The sequence below is a fragment of the Chinchilla lanigera genome, unplaced genomic scaffold (genome assembly GCF_000276665.1).
Source record: "Chinchilla lanigera isolate Chin_1 unplaced genomic scaffold, ChiLan1.0 scaffold00023, whole genome shotgun sequence".
NCBI classification, from domain to species: domain Eukaryota; kingdom Metazoa; phylum Chordata; class Mammalia; order Rodentia; family Chinchillidae; genus Chinchilla; species Chinchilla lanigera.
Window position 1 is genome coordinate 20,962,524 of NW_004955424.1, and position 21,196 is coordinate 20,983,719.

Below are 21,196 nucleotides of genomic sequence, written 5' to 3' on the forward strand. Positions count from 1 at the left end.
TCCTAAAATTCATTTGGAGCCAGAAGACAGTGAGAATAGCATAGGCAATCCTGGCCAACAAAGGCAGGGCAGGAGACATCATAATCTCTGACATGAAACCATACTACAAAGCTACTCTGACAAAATCAGCATGGTACTGCCAAAAAACAGACCTGAGAATCGATGGAACTGATTAGAAGATGCAGACACAACTATAAAAACACCGAGTCACCTTTTCTTTGACATAGGGGCCAACCATATTCACTAGAAGACAAATAGCCTCTTTAATAAATGGTGTTGGAAAAACTGACCCTCTGCATGCCAAAGACTATAACTATACCCATGTCTATCACCATGCACTAAATTAAAGTCAAAATGGATCACGGATGTGAATATTAAAACAGAAACACTGAACCTACTGGAAAAAGTTTTAACCAATTGTTCCTCAGACAAAAGACTTCTATTTAGGATATATAAAGAACTGAAAAATATCAGGTCCCCACATTCACAGATCAAATCCAAAACCGGGCATCTGAGATGAATACACACTTTTCAGAGAAAAAAATACAAATGGCAAATAAATAGATGAATAAGTATTCAACAGCATTTAATTTTCATTTCACTTGAGAAATGCAAATTAAAACAGTGACATTCCATCTCACCCTGGAAAAAATGGCTACCATCAAGAAATCAACCAATAGCAAATGTTGTTGGGGTTGTGGGGAAAAGGGGACTCTTCTCTACTGTTGGACTGGTACAAGCACTGTGGAAGTCAATGTGGAGATTCCTCAAATACTAGGGTTGGAGATCCCATTCAACTCAACTTTTTTCCCTTCCAGGTATGTGCCCAGAAGAATTAAAAACATCATACCACCATGATACATGTGCACCTGTGTTAATAGCAACACAATTGGTAATATCTAAACCTTGGAAAGAACCCATATGCCCATCAACTGAGGAATGAATAAGAAAGATGTGGTATTTTTATATAATGGGGTACTGCTCAGCTATAATAAAGAATAAACTTGAGGCTTTTATAGGTAAATGGATGCAGCTAGAGAACATACTCATAAGTGAAATAAATCTGATTCACATGTGTAAATATTGTATTGTCTCCCTGCTGCAAGAAATTGAGAGAGTAGATAAGATCCAAAATGTACAATTGATATTATGAAAGGGAAACTGCTCAAAAGGAAAGAACAAATTGGTTGGGGAAAAGGAGAAAAGAAGGAAAGGAAAAGGAAAAAAAATATGTGTTTGTGTGTATGCACATGAGATAGCTAAGGTAATTACACTGCTAGTTTGTATTCATTGAAAGGAACAGTGTGCTTATATTGTTTGATCAATTTTGCAGGCCTATATCTTGTAATCTGAGCAACTACTTTGAAGATAACAATATGCAATATAATAACCATTGTTAATTTTCTCTTATCTTTTTCAAATTCTGTATCATTCTTTTTATTTTTTTCTCTTTAAAATAAAATAAATGAAATAAACCAGGCTTACATGTTTAAATATTGTATGGTCTCCCTAGTGTGAGAAGCTGAAAAAGTAAGTAAGATCCAAATGTACAGTAGATATCATAAAATGGGAAGAAACTGTTCAAAAGAAAACAGAAACTGGGATGGGGGAAAGGAGAAAAGAAGGAAGGGAAAAACGTACACATATATATATATGCATGATAGTTAATATCATTATACTACTAATTTCTCCTAGTTCATTGAAAGGAAAGGTTTGTGCTAATATTGTTTGGACAATTAAATTTCTATATCTTCTACTCTGAGCACCTAATTTAAAGATAACATACAGTGTATTAACCTTTGTTACTCCCTTAATATCTTATTTTGAAATTTTGTTTTACTGTTTTTTCTCTTTAAAATAAATTTTTAAATAAGTAAATAAAAATAAGACTGAAACTACAGGTAGCAGAACCAACCAATGTGAAAGTAAAGTGTAAGACCTAGAGGACAGGTCTGTGGTCAGTGATCATTCAATAACAGGTACCTTTAAAAGAATTAGGTGATAAGAAAAATGGATCACATAACTCCTAGATGACTCAAAGAGGACTAATCTGAAAGTAATTTGAATAAGCAAAAAAATTAGACAACAGTACAAAAGGGCATCAACCTCTTTATACTAATAACAGAAGAAAACTTTCCAGATGTGGAAAAAAAATTAACATATGGATAAGTGAAGCATACAGAGCCCTGAATAGCCATTATCAGAAAAAGAAATACAACACAAAAACAGAATATTAAAGGCTGATAGGCAAAAGGAACAAATCATCTATCAAGGAAAAGCTATTAGATTATAACACATTTTTAATATTATATTATAACACATTTTTCAATTCAAACCTTAAAGGTAAAGAGAGCATGGAATAACATGTTGCAAGCTCTTAAAAGAAAACAACTTCTAACCCAGACTGTTATATTCTGCAAAATTATCTTTCAAATTGATGGAGAAATGAGATATTTCCATAATAAGAAAACCTAAAGAAATTCATGACTATCTAACCAGTACTGCCGAAAAATTCTCAAGGATATCTTAGAAGGAGATAATGAAGTTAGGAATACCAAAAGGTCCAATAAGATGAATACATCATTAGGGCTACAAATTATATAGAAGGGGGAAAAGCAACACAGCAACAGGAAAGTAATACAATCACAGGAATAAGTCAGTACCTATCATTTATAACTATCACTGTAAATGAACTCAACTCACCAGTCAGTCAAATACAGATTAGCAGAATGGATCAAGAAACAAAGTCCAACAGTATACTGTATAGAAGAAACACATTCAACAAAAAAAAAAAAAAAAATCACTGTTTTTTTAAAAAAAGTCTAAGGATTGAAAATAATATTCCACATGACAGGAACCTGAAAAAAGCAGGAGTAACTATCCTATATTCAGACAAAGTGGATTTCAAACCAAAGCTGATCAAAAGAGGAAAAGAAAGACATTACACATTGTTTAATGGAACTTCAGTGGTACCACAGTTCATAAATTTAATTCTTTGCATGATCCTAGTTGCAAATCAAATTCAATGGTTAGGTTAACCGTTGACCTTATGGGGAAAGTTTATTCAGTTCTCATCCAAGTTGGTTTATGACCAAAACCATGAACAGAATGAAGTTCATGAACAGAGGTTCCACTGTATTCAACAGGAAGAGATAACAATTATGAACATGTATGCACCAAACCACAGTGCACCCAACTTCATAAAATAAACTCTACTGGACATAAAAGATTACATAAACATCAGTGCAATTATAGTGAGGAATCTTAATACCCTTGTCACAAATAGATCAACTAAACAAAAAAATCAACAAAGAAATGTCAGAATTGAATCAAACTTTTGGACAAGTTCACAATAGGTATATAGACTGTTGCACCAAACAACATAAGACACCTTCTTTTCAGCCACACATGGTACTTTCTCCATAGTAGATCACATACTACTGAATAAAGCATGCCTAAGCAAATGCAAATGATTTTAAAATTATAACATGCATAATATCAGATCACACTGTAATGAAATTAGAAATAGCAAAAGATACCACAAAAACTATCCAAACATATGGAAATTAAGCAACACACTCTTGAATAATCAATAAGTCACAGAGGAAATTAAGGAAAACATCATATTAAATGGGGCAAGGCTCAATAACTGTCCTTCTAAAATCAGGAACAGGCTGGACATGGTGGCACACACTTGTGGTCCCAGCTCTCAGGAGATTAAGGTAGGAGGACTTCCATGAGTTTGAGGCCAGGCTAGGCTACATAGTGACTTCAAGGTCAGAGTGAATTACATAGCTTGACCCTACCTCAGAAAACAAGATGGATATCCATTAACACTGGTCCCATTTAATGTAGTCCTTCAACTGCATCCAGAGTAGTCAGATAAGAGAAAGAAATAAAATGGATGCATATAGGAAAAGATGACGTCAAAATATGATTTGCAAATGACATGATCCTTAACAAGACCCAAAAGCCACCAAAACACTCTTAGAATTGATAACCAAATTAAACAGTATAGCAAGCTACAGACACCACACACACACACACCAATAACATTCCTAGTGATGAAATTACTGAAAAGGCAATTAGGAAACAATACCATGCACAATAACATCAAAAAAGATTAAATACTTAGATATATTAACCAAAGGAAGTGAAAGACCCATAATGAAAAAGGAAATTGAGGAGGACAACAAAAAATGGAAAAATATCCCATTTTTGGATAGGCAGAATCAACATAGTTAAAATGGCTGAACCTCCAAAACTGATACATAGATGTAATGCAATCCTTGTCAAAACACCAATGTCATTTCTGAGAGCTAGAGAAAACAATTCTAAAATTCATTTGCAGTGAGAAGAGACCCAGAATATCAAAAGCAATCCTTGATAACAAAAGCAATGCAAGTAGCATCACAATCCCAGGTTTGAAGTTATGCCACAAAGGCTGTAATTAAAACAGCATGACACTGATACAGAAACAAGCATTTGGATCAATGGAACAAAACAGAAAAAACAGAAACAACTCCAGATACAGCTATTTGATCTTTGACAGTGGAGCCAAAGATGGAAGAAAGATAGCCTCTTTCATCAACAGTGCAGGAAAAATTGCATATCAGCATGCAGAAGAGCGAATCAAAACCCAAATATCTCATGATGTACTAACCCAAAATCAAAATGGATCAAAGATCTAAATGTTAATACCAAAACAATCTTCTACAGAATCAAATAGGTACAACTCTTGAAGGTATAGACATAGGCAAAGACTTTCTAAACAGAACCCTGTTGGCACAAGAAATAATACTGAAAATCAAAAAATGAGATCATATCAAATTAAAAGGTTTCTGGACCACAAATGAAGCAGCCAACAAAATGAAGAGACAATGTACAGAATGGGAAAAAATTTACCACCTATTCCACAAACAAAGAACTAACATTTAGAATACATGAAGAACACAAAAAATTAAATCCCCCCAAAATTTAAAAAAAAAAAGCTGTCAAAAAATGGGCAAGCCAAAGGCAGAGACATTTCTTAGAATAAGAAATTCAAGTGACCAATGAATACAATAAAAATGTTCATCATCACTAGCCATTGATAAAATGGAAACTAAAACTACACTGAGATACCATCTTACCCTCAAAGAATGGCTGACATCAAAACATTTAATAATAACAAATGCTGGTGGAGATATGGTACAGAAGGAACTGTACTACATTGTGGATGGGAATGTAAATTAGTACAACCACTGTGGAAATCATTGTAGAGATTCCCAAAAAATATAAAGGTAGAAATTCCATTTCACCCAGCTATCCTCCTTCTAGGTATCATGACAAAAGGGTTAAAACCATTATATTATAGGGATACATACACACTCATTTTTAAGACAGCACAATTTATCATAGCTAAATCTTGAGAAAAGCCTATGGCTAAGGAAAATGTACTATATATGTTGTATTATTATCATTGAATTATAGAAACTGTCTAATTTCTTGTTTAATTTCATCTGTGATCTGTTGGTTGTTCAGGAAGGTGCTATTTAATTTCCATGTGTTTCTAAGTTCTGGTGGTTTGTCTTTGATTTCTGATTTCACTGCAACATGGTCTGATAACATGCATGGGATATTTTCAATTCCTTTCCATTTACTCATGCATGTTCTCTGAGCTAATGTGTGGTCTGTTTTAGAGAACACCCCATGTGCAGCTGAGAAGAATGTGTATTCTGATGTTGTGGGTGGAATACTGTGTACACATCTAATAAGTCCATTTGTTCAAAAATTTGGTTCAGTTCTAATATTTCATTGTTGATATTTTTCTCTACCTGATCTGACTTTTAAAGGTGTAGTGACCTTTATCTCTCTAAATCAGTCTTGGCTTGAAATTCACTTTGTCTACAAATAGAATAGCTACCCCTGCTTTTTTCTGAGTTCCTGTCTCATGGAGTATTGTTTTCCATCCTTTGACTTTCAGTCTATGAATTTCTTTTTCAATTAAATGCATTTCTTGTATGTCACATATTCTTGGATCTTGATTCTGGATCCATTCTGCCTGTCTGTGTCTTTTGATTGGTGAATTGAAGCCATTAATGTTGATGATTATAACTGATACATACTGACATCCTTGTCATGTGATTTTCCTGTTGTTGGTGCCACCTCTTTTTTCCCCTCCCTCCATTTAATTGTTTGTCTTGCCTTGTGGCTTTCTTCTGTTGGGGTTCATGGAGTTGTAGTCCCTGTTATATCTTTCTAGAATGTCCTTCAGAATATTTTGGAGTGCTGGTTTGGTGGTCATAAATTTCCTCAGATGTTTGTTCTCAAGAAGTATCTTATTTCTCCATTGGTTTTTAAAGGTAGTTTTGAGGGTGTCTTGGTTACTTTCCTCTCGTTGCTGGGACAAAATACCTGACGCCCAAATTAAGGAAGGAAAGGTTTATTTCGCTTACAGTTTGTGGAGGTTTCAGTCCGTACTTGGCAGATTATAAGGCAGAGTGCAACATGGCAGAGGGCTACAGCTCATGTCGACAGAACACAGCAAAGCAACAACACACAAAAGGGTGGAGTGGCCTCAAGCACCTTCCTCTCCCTTACATATGCAAACTATCCACCCCAGGGTGGGTGTAGCTCTCACACCCATAATCAAACTCTAAAAGCCTGCCCTGAGACCACATGAGGCTTTGGGGGCACACCCAAACACAAACCATAACAGAGGGGTACATCAATCTGGGTTGAAAGTTATTTTCCTTTAGAGCTTGAAATACTTCACTCCAAGCTCTCTTTGACTTGAGGGTTTGTGCTGAGAAGTCAGCTATGAATCTGATGGGCCTTCCTTTTAGGTGATTTGTTTCTTTTCCCCAACAGCTTTTGAGATTCTGTTCTTGTGTTAAATTTCTGGAATCTTGATTATGATATGCCTGGCTGATTTTTTTTTAAATTGTGGCCAATTGGAATTCTATATCTCTCACTTACCTCTGTGTCAAATTCATTTTCCATACCAGGGAAGTTTTCTGCCTTGACATCTGTGAACAGGTTTTTTTTATATCATTTGTGCTATCTCATGCTTTTTCATTGACTCCAATCAATCTTAAATTATTCTTCTTTGCTGCATTTAGCAGTTGCTGGATGAATTTCTCATGGGCCCCTGCTATTTTTAAGGAATCTTTCTTTTCATGATCACTAACCACAACCTGTCTCCTATATCTGAGATCCTATCCTCACATTGGTTTATTCTGCAACAGATACTTTCTATGGAATTTTTATCCGCCTGGGTATCTGCTTGAATCTGCCTTATGGATTCCATTTCTTTCCTGTGCCAAGCATTCATGGCTTCCATAGTTTTCTTAAGCTCCTGTATTTTTTTCTCTGCATCTGCCCTAGAGTCACTAAGCATGGTTTTCACTGTGGACACCATCTATGCAATTGAGAAATTATTTCTGATTTGATTTTTTTCTAGAGCCTCATTCAATTGCTTTGTAGTTACCACTTTAGAGAGGCCAGCTGGGTGGTCTTCAGATTATCCCACCTCATTTCCCCTGGGTTTGCCTTTGGTCAGCTGTATGTTTGGGGTTGCATCTTCTTTAACTGTCTTCTCATTTTCTTTTCTTTTTTAGTTTATGCCTGGGGTGATACTTGTAAATTACCTATGGTACATTGCCATATTGCTAATATTTAGAACCCTTTTGAAATGACTACTTCTATGAGGTATCTTTCAGGTGTGACTGGTTTCTGGGCTTTGAGTCTTTTGGAAGATCCAACACATTCAATTTGTTGGGGATGAGAAGTTGCTGCCTGTTTGGCACTGTGCCACCATATTCTATGACTTTTAGTCCATCGCAGTCTTGAAATACTAAGAAGAGTAGCTGTTTAGAACAGTTGTGTCAATTTTGGCTAAAATGGTACCATCAGCAATAACAGTAGCAACAGTCACAGCCTAGAAAATGACAAACTGAGGTAACCATTTATTTGCCACTTTTAACCATATGAACTAAATTTGTAGTTATACAATAAAATAAAAGACCAGAAAATTATATGCAGTATACAAGTTCTTAATATGTTAATTTTGCCTTCAGGGCTTAAAATTTCAAATGGGCTAGGGAGAAAATGGAGAAATGGAAGAAGAGGAAGACATTAGAAGGCTGGAGGACAAAGGGGAATCATGCCAACTTTGGGAAACTGGTGCAGAAGACTGGAGGAAAAGAGAGAAGGAAGAGATAAAAGGAAAAACAGAACACAAGAAAAACCACAAAGAGGCTAGGAGCTATGCTCTCACTCATATAAAAATAGGATCAAAAGGGGCTGGGGATTTAGCTCAGTGGCAAAAGTGCCTGCCTAGCAAGCGCAAGGTCGTGAGTTCGGTTCCCGGTGCTGGAGAAAAAAAACCAAAAAAAAAAAAAAATAGGATCAAAGAAGGAAGGAGAGAAAAAAACAAAGAAACAGAAACAAAACTACAATAACAAAAAACAAACAAGAGAGAGGGGGGAAAAAAGTCCACTTCCATGTTCGTGCTGTCACAGACAAGGTATGGAGACAGAATTCAGCTCTGTGCCACCTTATCCTGGAATTCAGCAGTCTTTTTGGCAGGATAGTGGATCATTTCAGTGAGCCTGCACCTTCTGGCCAAGATCAAATTCATTCAGTCTGCAGTCATCAGCATGCCTTCCACAGTCCTGTGCCCAGGTGGGATCCACTAGATGGAGCCAGTAGCTGCTCTGAATTGTGAGGTCAGCCAGTCCTTCTCCCAGATGGCTCCCAGCCAGTCACTCTCTCCTGCAGGATGACTGAGCCCTCAGCACTCACTGCCAGCTAGTGCAGTCCTTCATGTCCACTGCTGCCCTCCACTGCTACATCTCTCTGTGGAGGCCTCTGGGGTCACTAGTCACCATGCATTTGCAGGTTTGAATTGCTCCTCTCATGCAGTAAGTCCTGTCTCAGGGAGAAGGCACCACCAGCTACCTCTTTCTTTGTTGAAGTTTTTCTCTTCACTCTCTGTGGGCTTTAATTCATGCTTCAGATCTTTCGTGGGTCCAGGGGACTCACTTCTTTCCTTCTTCCTCACATTGCTATATTCTACCTTTTGGACACCAATTCTCAGAGAGGCTCTTTCTCTGCTGCTTATCACTCCTTTATCCAGAAATGTTGAATCTTAAATGCTTTTTCTGCATCAGTTGAAATGATCACATGCTTTTATTCTTCACACTATTGATGTGTTGTATCACATTTATTATTTGCATATGTTTATTATTTACCCTTGCCTCTCTGGGAGAAATACAACTTATTGATGATACATGGTCATCTGATGTGCTGTTGAATGTGGTTCACTAGGTATTTTTTGTTCTGTTTTTGAGGCAGGGTCTCACTATGTAGTCCAGGCTGGCCTTGAACTATGTGGCCCAGGCTATCCTCAAATTCATGGCGATCCTCCTACCTCAGCTGCCTGAATGCTGGAATCACAGGACTGCATTACCAAGTCCAGCTTCAGTTTGCTAATATTGAGATTTTTTTTTTTACATGTTCATCAAGGATATTGGTCCACAAATTTGTTTCTTTGTTGTATTTTTGTCTAATTTTGGTATTAGGATAATGCTTCCCCTTCAACAAGAGTTTAGTAGAGTTCCTTCCATTTCAGTTTTTGGAAAAGTTTAAAAAGAATTGGAATTAGTTGTGTAAATCTTTTCTACAATTCAGTAGTAAAGTGATCAGGTCCTTTTTAATAGATGGGATAATTTTAATTACTTCTTAAATTTCATTATTCATTATTGGTCTGTTTAGATTTTCTGTTGTTTCCTGACTCTGTTTTGGTAGATCATATATATTCAGAAGTTATACATTTCTAGGTTTCCCAGATTTTTGCATATATTGTTCATAACAGTTTCATATGATCCTGTATATATCTGTGGCATTACTTATTATGTCTTTTTCATCACTAATTTCATTTACTTGGGTCTCGATCTCTAATTTCATTTACTTGGTCTTTGTCTCTAATTTCATTTACTTAGATCTTCTGTTTTCTTGGTTAGGCTAGCTAAATGTCAGTTTTATGTTTTCAAATAACAAACTCATCTTCTGGATACGCTTAATTTTTTTATTTATGCTAAAATCTTTATTATTTCTTTCCTTCTGCTAATTGTGTTTTGGTTTGTCCTTTTCTAAGTCTGAGGTACAATGTGAAATTCTTTGAGAGCTTTTTTTAATGTATGAATTTATTACTATAAAGTTATCTCTGCTTTTACTGTATCACACAGATTTTGATATTTTTGTCTTATCTTTTTGTTTCAAGAAATTCTTTGATGTCCCTTTTAATTCCTTCAATTAACCACATTTAGGGGCATATTTTTCAGTTGTCACGTATTTGTGTGTTTTATGTTGTACTTTTATTCCATTGTCATCTGAGAACATACATGATGTGGTTTCAGCATTTTAAAACTTTTTTGAGACTTTGTGATCCAACATGACATACCCTACAGAATATTCCATGTATTGATAAGAATGAGTATCTTAATGCTTAATTAAATATCCTGTAAATATCTGTTCAATCCATTTGCTTTTTAGTATCATTCAACACAGATGTCTCTGTATTTCTGTCTGGCTAATCTTTGTGTTGTGGAAAGTGGGTTGATAAAGTTTCCAAATATTTTTTCCATCATTTGACTTTTATTAGTACAGTCGTACCTTGCTATATCATGGTTCATTTATCGTGGCTTCACTGTATCGTGGCTTTTTTAAAAAATATATGTAATTCTGTATCACAGAGTTTTCACTATATCACAGGATTTTGCCATACATAGGTATTTATATAATATTTATGATTTTAATTATTTTTGCCTAAAAATTTTAAAACAATATAAAGATATAAAAATGTTAATTCAAACATTAAAAGAATTTTAAATCAAAATAAAATACAGTATGTCTTTCATAAGTGGATGAGTACTGTACTGTACATAATGGAAATGCGGTATACCACTACCGCTTGTGCAAGTTTGCCAACGTGAGATTGTACATGGTACACGTCTGTCTGATGGAATGGAAGGTGACCAACCATAGCACTGTGTTCTGTATCCTGGGCACTGATTGGCTCAATGAGCGTAACATTGGTCTGTTTGCTCTCCCACACTGTGCTCATATGTTCAGCAGCTCTTCTTGTCCACTTCACATTGAGTACCCATATAGAATTTTGCATGTTGTTAAAATTACATAGATTTAGGAGTGTAGAAATTGTTTAAGAGCATATGAAGTGATTATAAACTTATAAATTTATATATGAGATTGTAAATTTGAAATATTTACCTTGATCAAACTCAGTTATGGAATCACAGAATTCTTGTTCAAAATATTTTAAAATATATCAATCACAGAAAAAGTCTAAATGTTAATGGGGTAAAATAATGTATATAAGCATATAAAAGTGTTAAAGATGTGAATAATAGATTCCAACAATAAAATACATGCAAAATTTAAAAAAAAAAGAGCATATGAAGTGTTTATAAGAGTGTGGGAAAGGTTAATAAGACAATGGGAAAGGTTTATAGGAGTGTGAGAAGGGTTTATAAAGCCATAAAATATATATAAATAATAAAATAAATGCTGCTACTTCACGGATTTTCACCTATCACAGGGGGGTCTCTGGAACGTTACTGCCAGGATAAGTGGGGGATCACTGTACATGTTTGCAGATATATATATATATATATATATATATATATATATATAACATTTCAATTGTTTTTCCTCTTCCCTTCACCCCATTTATTTTGCAGCATCAGATTCATTTATTTTATAAGATTTTATAAGATTAACTAGCACATACACAGATTAAAATCCAGACTAATAGGCAAAAAAAAATATAAAACACTAAGACAGTTTTAGATACATTATCCATGCTGGATTACAAAACCTACTTTTTCCTTTCTGTTTTTTATTTGTTGGTGTGTTGGTTTTTTGAAACAACTATGTGGTTCAGGCTGGTTCTGCACTACTGTGTACTCCAGGCTGGTCTTGAACTTGCAGCAATCCTCCCATCTCAGCCTCTTGAGTGCTGGGATTACAGATATGTGCCATCATTCCTGGCCTGGTTTTACTAATTATCTGTCTTTTATTAACTTTTTCACATAAGAGAAACCATGCCAAATGTATGCTTGTGTGTCTTATTTACTTAACATTATGGTCTCAGGGTAGATTCATTTTCCTACAAATAACTTGTTTATCCTTCTTTATGGTAGAGTAGTACTCCATTGTGTATAAATACATTTTCTCTATTCATTTATCTGTTGATGTCCACATAGGCTGTTTCCAAGATTTGGCTATTATGAATTGTGCTGCTATAAACACTATGGTATGATCTCTTTAACTCCTTTGGGAAGATACATAGAAGGGGAATAGCTGGGTCAGTTGGAATTTCTGTTATTAGTTTTCTAAGGCATCTCCATTCTGATTTCCATAGTGGTTGTTATTAGTTTACATTCCCACTAACAGCAGAAAAAATGTTCCTTTCTCCCTACAGCCTCACCAGCATTTGTTAATTAGTTGATGTTTCTGATGGTAGCCATTCTTTCTGGTGTGAGATGGGATCTCACTGTTGTTTTAATTTGCATTTCTTGAATGGATAGTGATGTTGACAATTTTTTAAATGTATTTCTTTACCTGAGAAGTGTCTATTCATTTCAGTTGCTCATTTTTAATTGATCTTTAAATGTGAGGTGCCTAGTGTTTTTGAGTTCTTTATATATCCTAGGCATTAATCCTTTGAAGAGTAGCTGGAAAAAATATTTTTCCCACTTTGTAGGCTGTCTCTTCGCTCTGATCATTTCCTCTGTTGTGTAGAAACTTTTTAATTTGATATGATTTCATTTGTGATTCTGGTGTTACTTCTTGTGCAACTAAGGTTTTGTTCACAAAGTCTTTGCCGGTTTTTTCTTCCAGCATATTGTTTCTGTCTTTAGATCTTCAATCCAGTTTGATTTTAGTTTAATGCATGGTGAGAGATAATGGGGCTAACTAAGTTCAGTCTTCAGCATATGGATATCCTGTTTTCTCAGAACCAGTTGTTAAAGAGGCTATCTTTCCTCCAGCAAAGGGTTTTTGCCCTTCGTCAAAAATAACATGGCTGAGTGTGCCTAGAGTTCTTTCTGTATTTTCTATTTTGTTCCATTGATCCACAAGTCTGTTTTTTGCCAATACCATGGTATTTTTATCACTGTAGCTTTGTAGTACAAGTTGATTCTGGGATTGTGACGCTCCCTGCCTTGCTCTTGTTGTTCAGAATCGCTCTAGCTGTTCTAGGACTCTCATGGTTCCATATGAATTTTAGGGTTGCTTTCTCCAGTTCTGTAGGAAATGTTAATTGTATATTTATTGGGATTGTATTGACCACTTAACAGTTTATCCAGAGCATCATTCAGGCAGTGCATTTGTTTGTGTACTGATTATCCTAAGCATCACTCAGGCAGGTGTCATTTACATTGATTGATTCTTAAATAAATTTGATAAAATTGTTTTTATATTTCTTGTTATATTACCTTATATAAGTAATGAAAAAGTAGTCAACTTTTGTTTACCCTAATTTATTTCATTTTTCTTGATGCTGTTGTGAAAGATATTGTTTCCCTAATTTCTCTCTCAATAAGTTTGTTATTTGTGTACAGGAATGCTATTGACTTTTGAGTGCTGACTTTTTATCCTGCCTCACTGGTGAATTTGGTTATTAGTTCTTAAGAGTCTTTCAGTGGAGTTTTTGGGCCTTCTAGGTAGAGGGTCATGTCATCTTCAAATAATAATTTAACTTCTTCCTTCCCGATCCATACCCTTTTATTTCTTTCTCTCATGTAACTTCTTTAATGTTTTGAAAGCTATAATGAACAGAAACAATGATAGTGGACATCCTTGTCTTGTTCCTTATTTAGAGGGAAAGCTTTCAGCTTCTCTTCATGTAGTATGATGTTGGCCATAGATGGCTTTTATCAGTTTGAGATAAATACCTTCTATTCCTATTTTCTTAGGGTTTGTATCATGAATGGGTGTTGGATTTTGTCAAATAATTTTTCTGCATCTTTTGAGATGATCGTGTGATTTTTGGCCTTGCTTCTGTTTATGTGGTATAATACATTTATTGATTTGTATATGTTGAACCATCCTGCACCCCTGGAATGAATCTTACTTGGTCATGTATGATCTTCTTGATGATTTACTGCATCCTGTTTGCCAGTATCTTATTGAGGATTTTTGCCTCTTTTTTCGTTGGGTTGTTTTCTGGTTTTAAAATCAGAGTAATGACACCCTTCAGGAATGACTTTGGGAGTACTTCATTTTTTATTTCATTAAACAGTTTATGGAATACTAGTGTTAGATCATCTCTAAAGTTCTTACTGAATTTGACAATGAATCCATCAGGACCTGGGCTTTTCTGACTTGGTAGTTTTTTCATTACTTCTTTGATTTCACTTATATTGGCTTATTCAGGACTTTTATATCTTCTTGGTTCTGCTTTGATAGGTCATACATATCAAGAAGTTATCCATTTCTTCTGATTTTTCCATTTTTATAATCTTCTGATTTTAGCAGAATCCATTGTGATTTCAACTTTTCCACTTGTAATTGCATGGATTTGAGAAAAAAAGGTTTCAAAACAATGATCCTAAGGAAATTCAATGTGATGCAATAGAGAGACAGTACAAAGAGATAAGAGGGGGCTGGGGGTTTAGCTCAGCAGCACAGCACCTGCCTGGCAAGCACAAGGTCGTGAGTTCGATTCCCAGTACCAGAAAAAAATCCAAACAAAAAACAAAAAACAAAACAAAAAGAAAAACCAAAGAGATAAGAAAAACAATGTAGGATATGAATGTGGAATTCACCGAAAAGAAACCAGAAAATAGAAACCATTACAAATCTTAGAGCTAAAAATTTCAATTAATGAAACAAAAAATATGACTGAGAGCTTCCACAACAAACTAAGAAAAATAGAAGAAACAATTTCTGAACTTGAGGACCAGCCTTTTGGAGAAAAGAAGGGAGAGAAAGCAAAAAGGAGGGGATGTGAAAGGACGAAGAGGGGAGGAAAGGAAAAAGGACGTGTGTGGACTTGTGTGATACCATTAAGTAAACAAATATTTGCATTATGGGAATTCTAGAAGAAAAAGGTTAAGGCACTCATAATGAAATAATAACTGAAAAATTCCCAGATCCTCAAGAAGATGTGGATATCGAACTACAAGAAATTCAACCAACCCTAACTGGATTCAACCAAGAAAGAATTTCACCAAGGGATATTATAGTCAAAATGTCAAATGTAAAGACAGAATTGTAAAAGTAGCAGGGGAAAGGCATCATTTTGCATATGAGAGAATGCTCATTGGCCCTACAGCACAATTCTTGGTAGAACCTTAAGCCAGAAGAGAATGGAATGATATATTCGAAGTAAAAGAAAAAAACTGTCAATGAAGAATACTATATGCAACAAAACAATCACTCAGAAATGAAGGACAGATGAAGACATCCCAGGTCAGCAGAAACTAAGGGAATTATCACAACCAGAACAGCCCTATAAGAAATGCTTAAAAGGAATTCTACACGAGAAATAAAAGGATAGCAACTGCCATCATGAAAACACAAATCACAAAACTTAGAAAAACATATACTCAAAAGGGAATGAAACATTGGCATGATAGAAAACCATGAAATCATAAAGATAAATAATAAGACAGGGGGAAAGGAGCAAAGAATAAAAAGAATAAAACAGCAAAATGACAGGAGGAAGCTTCCACCTATAAATAATAATCTTAAATGTAAACAGATTCACACATTCTTGCTGGCTTGAATCTCTGGTGGTACATGTAAGACTGTCCCATCAGGCAGCATGTACCACTCGTGATACAAATTGATCTCATCACTTTTATCAATCATTTTACTAGTAAAATCAATAAAAAGTCTATCAATTGACTGAATCTAGTTAGTTGCTTGAATTGAATGATTCCTGCCCAAATATGAATATTAAATTCTGTTCATATAATAAAATTATTATAATAATTTTTATTTCATTAAATTAAAAGAAATTTGTATTCTTCTATATTCATGAATTTCTTTAAAACATTTATACATAAAGGCAGCTAAGTGCAGAGTGTACTAAATGTCATATGCATTTGGCTTTTCTTGTGGCCACAGCAGCACCCATTTTTTAAGATAAATTTCAATAACATTCTCTATATCACTTGTGTGTGTTTCTTCCTGATTTCTAAATAAGCTTCTATAAAGTAAATATTTTTGAGTAACTTGTACCCATTACATGTGTCAACAGGTTCACAGTTTATCAATAATTAATAATCTACATTTTAACAGGGAAATCTTATGAATACACCACTGGAGGTGTATATAATAAGAATTTAAAATTATTGTATCACAAATTAGCTGTATTACAATTTTTTCTACAATTTTAATTTTTTTAAGGAACTATAATATAATTACAGTTGGTCTCCTAATTTAATACGTTTGTTTATGCGATTGTAATCAAAGACCCCCGAGAAATGGTTCATGCCACCTGATAGAACAGTCAGCTCAAATCGGAGCCACCCAGCACTGAGACATACAAATTATGGCACTATTATAAAAGTATTAAAAGACACAGGGCAACTAGATTAGAAAAAAAAAAGAGGACACAATTATATGCTGTCTATAAGAACATCAGCTCACTGGTAAAGATATATATATATATATATAGATATAGATATAGATATAGATAAATGGAAACAGTGATATTTCCAGTTTACCTTTTCCAACAGTGTGCAATACCCTACCCCACCCCTGGGTTGAAGTTACAATTTGCTTTGTTCTTTTCTTTAGATGCCTTTTCAACTCTTGTGCTGTTTGGGGTTCCTGTCATTTTCTTACTGATTTCCAGAGTTCTCCTTCAGTCATTCTCTGCAAAAGTTTTTCTTTTATTGCCTTGCTCTTCACTGTGGAAGAGCCATGCAACACAACACCTCTTATTCAGCCATCTTGGTTTCTTTTATCTTTCAAGTAAATTAAAATTGAGTATGCCTTATTTAAAATTATTGGAATCCAGAAGGGCTTTAGATTTTGAATGTTTTGGAATTGTGGATATTTGCATATATATAATGAGACATTTGGGGATGGTACCCAAGCTTAAACAAGAGATTGCCTCATATGTTTATATACACCGTACACACACTGCCTAAAGATAATTGAATACACTGTTTTTAAATGTACCTGAGTTTTGACTGTGACTAGTCACATGAGTTTAGGTATGGAATCTTCCTCTAGTGAGTGGCATCATGTCAGCACTCTTAAAATTTCAGATTTTTTGATTTTGGATGGTCAACTTATATTAAAATGTAGTCAGGAAATATGAACAAATATCAAGAAGGCATAATATATGAGTCAGGTTTTCTGGGTAAAAATCTTTGCAAGAATTACAAATCTGAGACTTATAAGCAAATATGGCAGTTAAAGCCATTGGAGCAAATGACAATGTGCAGAAAGTGAATGTAGATAGAAAATAAGTTAAAAACTAAGCTCTGGAACCTTCCATTTAGAGGTGAGAAAATGTGAAACCAGTATAAGAGATTGAGAAAAGACTAAGTGATATTTCTAAATCCAAAGGAGGAGAATATTTCTGGAATAGTAGGTAACCAAATGCTGCTAGCCGGTTAAATAAGACCATTGGGAATCAGCTCCCACAAGTACTGGCTAAAGCTTCTGGAAAGTAGCAGCTTTTGCTGTCTCCCTAAAATATAAAAATGGGGAAGAAGAAAGTGGGGAATGAAGGACCAACAGATCCAGGAAAGAATCTAGTGAGGGTGGGTGTCGCTGAAAACCAGGCTAAATTATACAAATTCAAAGGATCAGACTGACTTTGGACTTTACAACAGCAACACTGGATGTAAGACAGTTCTGGGGCCGTGCCTTCAAAATTCATAAGAAAAGTGACTTATTCATTAGAATTCACAAACTGTAAGGGAGACTGCTCAGAAGGCTAAAGAAATATCAGTAGCACATAATTACTATATTTCCCTGAAATAAAAACAGGTCTTATATTAATTTTTTCTTCAAAAGACACAATAGGGCTTATTTTCAGTGGCTGTCTTATTTTTTCATGTATAACAATATATTCATTTATTTTGTAAAAAAATCTACATTTATTCAAATACAGTCATATCATCTTCTTCTGGAACATCATCATCACCCAATTCTGGCCTGAATTTCTTGCAGCTCCATTTCCTGTAGAGCCATTGGCCCCAATCTCTCATCTCCAGCAACAGAGCCATCCTTAAATGAGCACTTCTTGTCTGTGTAGCCAGCTTGTAATGCATTGTTATAATACGTGGTATATTGAATTATGAATATTCATATTAGATACACTCATATCCATTTGTTATTAAGTGCACATTATTTGTGCATTGTGTCTGTACTGACTGGTCATTAGGCAGTAAGTCTAAAGTTCATTTGTTTACACAGGCATTACCTTTTGTCCCAAGGCACCCACTTGGATATTTACAAATACTTAATAATAATTTTTATTATCATGTAAGTATTAATATATTTATATCTAATTATATGTTAATTTACTTTGTAATTCAATATGTCCATCATCTGTTGCAACAGTCATGCTAAATGCATACATCTGGCTGATGATCTTAACTGAGGCTTATTTTGGGGTAGGGTTTATATTACCAGCATCCTGAAAAGTCATGCTAGAGTTTATTTTCTGGTTAGTTCTCATTTTCAGGGAAATGCAGTATAAAAAAGGGTCGCTAAAGTGAATAATAGATAGAAAAACCTTTAAGCAGTGTGATCCCCAAACTACTGTGTTGACTAGCCTTGTCCATCCAAGAAGACAGAAATTTATTCTCTAGTTGATTGTCTCCTGGAGAGAGCAGAAGATTAAGACCCCAAGGTGAGTACCATGTCATGAACAATTGAATCAGGTGGCTATGTACAACTGAACGGGGAATGCTAAAATTTATGGCTGCCTGCTTGGCTTCCATATCACTGACAGTCAAGGCATAACTTCCAGGTATGAGATCTTAAAACTGCTCAGACTATAGCAAAGACTTTTACATTTGCACAAGTACTGACATTTTGAGCTTCCCAATATATCATTGCCCTATGTGAACCTCAATTCTCTACTTATCATTTTAGTTTACCAGATAACCAAGAATAAAGACATTTGAGATAAGACTTTAATAGACAAGGAAAAACAACAGCAGGACAGAAGAACCAAAGTTATGCGTAAAGAGAAAAAAAGACTATTATTAATATTGCTAGAGTGATAAGAGAAGGTAATACATGCATGAAATCACAACAGCTATAAAAAGAACTTTATAACTTTCAGCTAGAAAAAGAATTGAAAACTAAAAGGAATTTTTGGAAATGAATATATAATAGTAGAAATAAACTGAATATGAAAGATTTAGGGGCTGAGTATATAGCTTAGTGATAAACAAGTGGTTAGCATGTGTACTGCAGAACCACCAGGGGGAAAAAAGTTATTTAAGACAAAATTGATCAAATCCTCCAGAAAGTAAAGCAAAAATAGGAAAATACAATAAAAAAATAAGACAACCAGCCCAGAATCTAACATTTAAATAATCAGTTCCAAAATGAATGAAAGATACCACTGAATTAATGAAAATTACAATTAACAAAAAGAGATACTCAGCCAAGGTATGTCTTTATAAAATTTCAAAACTATAAGAACAAACATAAGACTGTACAAACATCCAGAAGGTTAGAATGCCATTGAACTTCTCTGCATCAACTTTGGAACAAGATAGTGGTGGAGAATGCCTTCAGAATTCACAAAGAAATTTCTACTAGAGTTCTACACCTAGTCAAATTAAGAATAAAGTTAATAGCTGGGGCCGTAGTTCTGTGGTAGAATGGTTGCTTGCATAGCACGCAGGAAGCTCTGATTTCAAACCCTAGTACTGGAAAAACAAAAAGAAAAAAGTTAGAAGTGACATTTTCAGACATGCAAAAGATATAACAAATGATGGAAATAAAGAGAGGGTATTCCCAGGAGGATATTTATGGGAGAAGTCTCAGAATGATAGCTGTAAGGCTAACCATTCAGCATTACAACAGCATGTCTCAAGAGATGGATATGTTGAAAACTATCATAACTAATATGTGCACTGCCCTCTGGACCATCATTTGAACTGGATGACACATACCTGTGTAAGGCTAGCACAGATTCTTCTCTGCCTTTGCATTCTTTTTACCATGTTCTTATACAGTTCATGCTGTCCTCCATATCCTATTGTTCAAATTGGCTACCTATGCTCATACACCCCCAGAGAAGTTTTTATGTATAAGTATAGAAGCAGAAACTGTAAAGAAGTCCAATCTCCTAGATTACACTTGTGCTACATATTTAGCTGATCTTGCTATAGCCTTAAGACCATATGCCACAATTTTGATGAGTCTTGTGTTTGATAGAATTCTCTCAAATTTTGCTCACTGACTTAACCTGGAATGGAGCATCTTGTGACTCAACAGGGACACAGCAGCTAGACTGTTAACCTCTCTTTTCCAGGAAACTTTATGTAACTGTAGCACTGTCATCTTTTCTTTACATAGCTAGGTTTGTGAGTGCTAATCAGATTTTAAAACCTGGACAATGTTCTATCTAGGGATTCCCAAATAAGAGGATGGTAAAATATTTTCTAATATGAATAGTTAATGAAAAATCTAGATCTTTGCTAATTGTCATTTGTCTGTCAGAAATGAATAGCAGCAAACGCACTGCAAAATTAAGTCAAAACTAATCCAACATTTAGGTTGACCATTATCACTAGCAGGTTGTTCCATTCAAACAGGAATTCCTAGCTTTCTTGTTTAAGATTTGACATGTTTACTTAACACTGACAAGGCCAATTCTTGCTTTCATTTAATTATAGATTAAAAGAATTTAAAAATATATCCATATTTTCTAGGTATAGATAATTAATAAATAGTTTTTAGGGCCATTTTTCCTTATGTTTCTTAGATTTGATCAGCTATTCTTAGCCTTACAACTTTTCCTCTTTTTAAAACAAATACCCCATATGACATCAATTTTACATTCTTCAAATCCACAGTTAGTGAACACATATGTACACATAAAAAGAATGCAATGTTACAACTTTAATATAAAGAAACAGGCTCCTGGGTCCGAGAGTGGGCCGGACTCATACCACCGCGATTCCCAGCCGAAAAGCGC

General features: G+C 34.8%; 1 protein-coding gene across 9 annotated transcripts in view; it reads left to right on the forward strand.

Moving 5' to 3' along the window:
• Wdpcp (WD repeat containing planar cell polarity effector) overlaps nucleotides 1-21,196 on the forward strand; it is a 391,210-nt gene that overhangs the window by 238,932 nt on the left and 131,082 nt on the right. The window contains exon 16 of one of the 9 annotated variants that reach the window (XM_013514681.1): nucleotides 819-976. The exons of the other annotated variants lie outside the window; for them this stretch is intronic. Within the exon in view, the coding sequence (XP_013370135.1) occupies nucleotides 819-943 (125 nt within the window). The 3' untranslated portion in view covers nucleotides 944-976. Of the gene's footprint in view, nucleotides 1-818; nucleotides 977-21,196 lie in introns of those variants that run through there. 9 annotated transcript variants of the gene reach the window in all.